The sequence below is a fragment of the Sapajus apella genome, unplaced genomic scaffold, assembly GCF_009761245.1.
Source record: "Sapajus apella isolate SASKATOON/1434 unplaced genomic scaffold, GSC_monkey_1.0 scaffold49, whole genome shotgun sequence".
Classification (NCBI taxonomy): domain Eukaryota; kingdom Metazoa; phylum Chordata; class Mammalia; order Primates; family Cebidae; genus Sapajus; species Sapajus apella.
The window spans coordinates 1,244,573-1,247,478 of record NW_022436989.1 but is presented as its reverse complement, the minus strand read 5'-3'; the positions used below and the strand labels follow the sequence as shown (position 1 = coordinate 1,247,478).

Below are 2,906 nucleotides of genomic sequence, written 5' to 3'. Positions count from 1 at the left end.
GGGACCAGACTCGCTCACGGGGACCTGGCTCTGCACTTGGGGGACCACCCTCAAGGGTGGGGACCCAGTTGCGTGCTTTGACCCAGCCTGACTGGTGGGGACCTGGCCCTGTGGGGACGGACAGTGGTGAAGGGGGAGGCTTGCATGGGGTCCATCCAAGCCGCTGTGCGCACGCCTTGCAGGCCCAGGTCCCCACACCGTCCCGGGCCCGCGCCCCCTCACCGGCCGAAGCAGTGCGCAGCCGACAGCACCCAGTACTCGTTGAGGATGGAGCCGCCGCAGACGTGGAGGCCCGCGTAGTGCACGCTGACCTGCCACGGCCACCTCCTCTCCGGCGCGGGGCGGCCGCCCAGGATCTTCCCCATCATGCTGGGCCGGCCACAGGCTGCAGGGAGGACGGAGCTCACGGTGGAGCCACGCTGGGGCCACAGGAGGGGTAGGGAGGGGAGGGGGACGCGGGGACGGGGGGAGGGACACAGGAGGGAGGGGCTGCGGGGGATGTGGGGGAGGGGCGGGGACTCAGGGGGGGAGGGGCAGCGGGGGACGTGGGGGAGGGGGAGGGGCAGGAGGAAGGGGCAGTGGGGGACGTGGGGGAGGGGAGGGACTCAGGAGGGAGGGGCCGCAAGGGACGTGGGGGAGGGGCGGGGACACAAGAGGGAGGGGCAGAGGGGGACGTGGGGGGGACACAGGAGGAAGGGGCTGCAGGGGACGTGGGGGAGGGGCAGGGACTCAGGAGGGAGGGGCAGTGGGGGACGTGGGGGAGGGGCGGGGACTCAGAAGGGAGGGACTGCAAGGGACGTGGGGGGGGCGGGGACACGAGGGAGGGGCTGAGGGGGACGTGGGGGGACACAGGAGGAAGAGACTGCAGGGGACGTGGGGGAGGGGCGGGGACTCGGGAGGGACTGCAAGGGATGTGGGGGGGCGGGGACACAAGAGGGAGGCGCTGAGGGGGCCGTGGAGGGGACACAGGAGGAAGGGACTGCAGGGGACGTGGGGGAGGGGCGGGGACAGGAGGAAGGGGCAGCGGGGGACGCACGGGAGTGGCAGGGACGGGCCGGGGACACTAGGGGGGGAGGCCGGGCACCGAGAGCGCCCCCAGGGCACTGTCTCCATCCGCCCGCCCGCCCCGGGGACAGGGCCTACCCACGCTGCGACTTAGGGAGATTCCCTGGCTCTCCGCGTGTCTGTGGCCCGAGGCAGCGACCCCGGTTGGGGGCCCCACCAGGAGCAGCAGCAAAAGGCCCAGGGCAGAGGGCCCGGGTGTACCCATGCCGGAAGCAGGGGCAGACATGAGGCCGGAGGCAGCGCCCCCAGCGGGTGACTGCGCCCCAACACGTGACCGTGTCTCCAGCACGGGATTGCGCCCCCACCAGGTGACTGGCCCCCACCAGGTGATGGCACTCCCAGCAGGTGAGGGCGCCTGACCTGGACATGTGACTGCACCCCCAGCACATGTCTGTGTCTCGGGATTTACCTCTCCCGACCTGGGCACATGATGGCTCCCAAGCAAGACACGTGACATTGCCCAACCATACCTCAGCCTAGGTTTGGCATTCCATCCCACAGTCAGGTCCACTTGAGAATTCTGTGTTTTAAATCCTGATGTTCTCAGCTTTCTTCATGGCCAACTTAATTGTTAGGTCGATGACAATTGAACATCTGCTGCCCAGCTATAAAAAAAGAGAGAGAGACAGAAAGTAGGTCAGGCATGGTGCCTCTTGCCTGTAATCCCAGCACTTTGGGAGGGTGAGGCAGGTGGATCAGTTGAGGTCAGGAGTTTGAGACCAGCCTGGCCAACATGGCAAAACCCCATCTCTACTAAAAATATAAAAATTGGCCAGGCATGGTGGCATGCAACTGAAATCTCAGTTCCTCAAGAGGCTGAGACAGCAGAATCGCTTGAACCTGGGAGGTGGAGGCTGCGGTGAGCCGAGATCACACCACTGCACTCCAGCCTGTGCAACAGAGCAAGACTCCATCTCAGAAAACAAACAAACAAAAAATTCATTAAGCCCTCATTTATACCTGGTAAAATTTATCCCATTGATTCTACATTATGGTGAGTTGTATAATTATTTCATTATATATTACAATGTAATAATGATAGAAATAAAGTGGACAATAAATGTAATGTGCTTGAATCATACCAAAACCATTTCCCTGCCAGGAAGAGACTTTGGAACTGGGTAAGAGGCAGAGGTTGCAAGAGTTTGGAGGGCTCAGAAGAAGACAGGGAAATGTGGGAAACTTTGGAAATTCCTAGAGACTTGTCAAATGGCTTTGACCAAAATGCTGATAATGATATGGACAATGAAATCCAGGCTGAGGTGGTCTCAGCTGGAGATGAGGAACTTGTTGGGAACAAAGGTGATGCTTACTATGTTTTATCAGAGATACCGGCAGCATTTTGCCCTGCCCTAGAGATTTCTGGAACTTTGAACTTGACAGAGATGATTTAGGTTATCTGGTGGAAAAAAATTCTAAGTGGCAAGGCATTCAAGAAGTGACTTGGTGCTGCTAAAGGCATTCAGTTTTAAAAGGGAAACAGAGCATAAAAGTTTAGAAAATTTGTAGCCTGACAATGTGATAGAAAAGAAAAACCCATTTTCTGAGGAGAAATTCAAGCCAGCTGCAGAAAGTTGCATAAGTAACGTGAAGCCAAATGTTAATGGGGAAAATGTCTCCAGGACATGTCAAAGAGCTTTCTGGCAGCCCCTCTCATCGCAGGCCTGGAGGCTTAGGAGGAAAAAATGGTTTCGTGGACCAAGCCCAGGGCAGCCTAGGGACTTGGTGCCCTGCATTCCAGCTCCTCTAGCCATGGCTAAAAGGGACCAAGGTACAGCTCAGGCCATGACTTCAGAGGGTGCAAGCCCCAAGTCTTTGCACCTTCCACACTGTGTTGAGCC

At 58.8% G+C, this 2,906-nt stretch overlaps 1 protein-coding gene across 1 annotated transcript in view; it reads right to left on the bottom strand.

Annotated features, from left to right (window-relative positions):
• PRSS38 (serine protease 38) overlaps window positions 1–1,715 on the bottom strand; it is a 22,929-nt gene extending 21,214 nt beyond the window's left edge. The window contains exons 1-2 of the mRNA XM_032242092.1: window positions 1,144–1,715; window positions 223–385 (exon numbers count right to left, since the gene is read on the bottom strand). Coding sequence (XP_032097983.1) covers window positions 223–385; window positions 1,144–1,522 — 542 coding nt within the window. The 5' untranslated portion in view covers window positions 1,523–1,715. The remainder of the gene's footprint in view (window positions 1–222; window positions 386–1,143) is intronic.
• Between the last annotated feature and the right edge of the window lie 1,191 nt (window positions 1,716–2,906).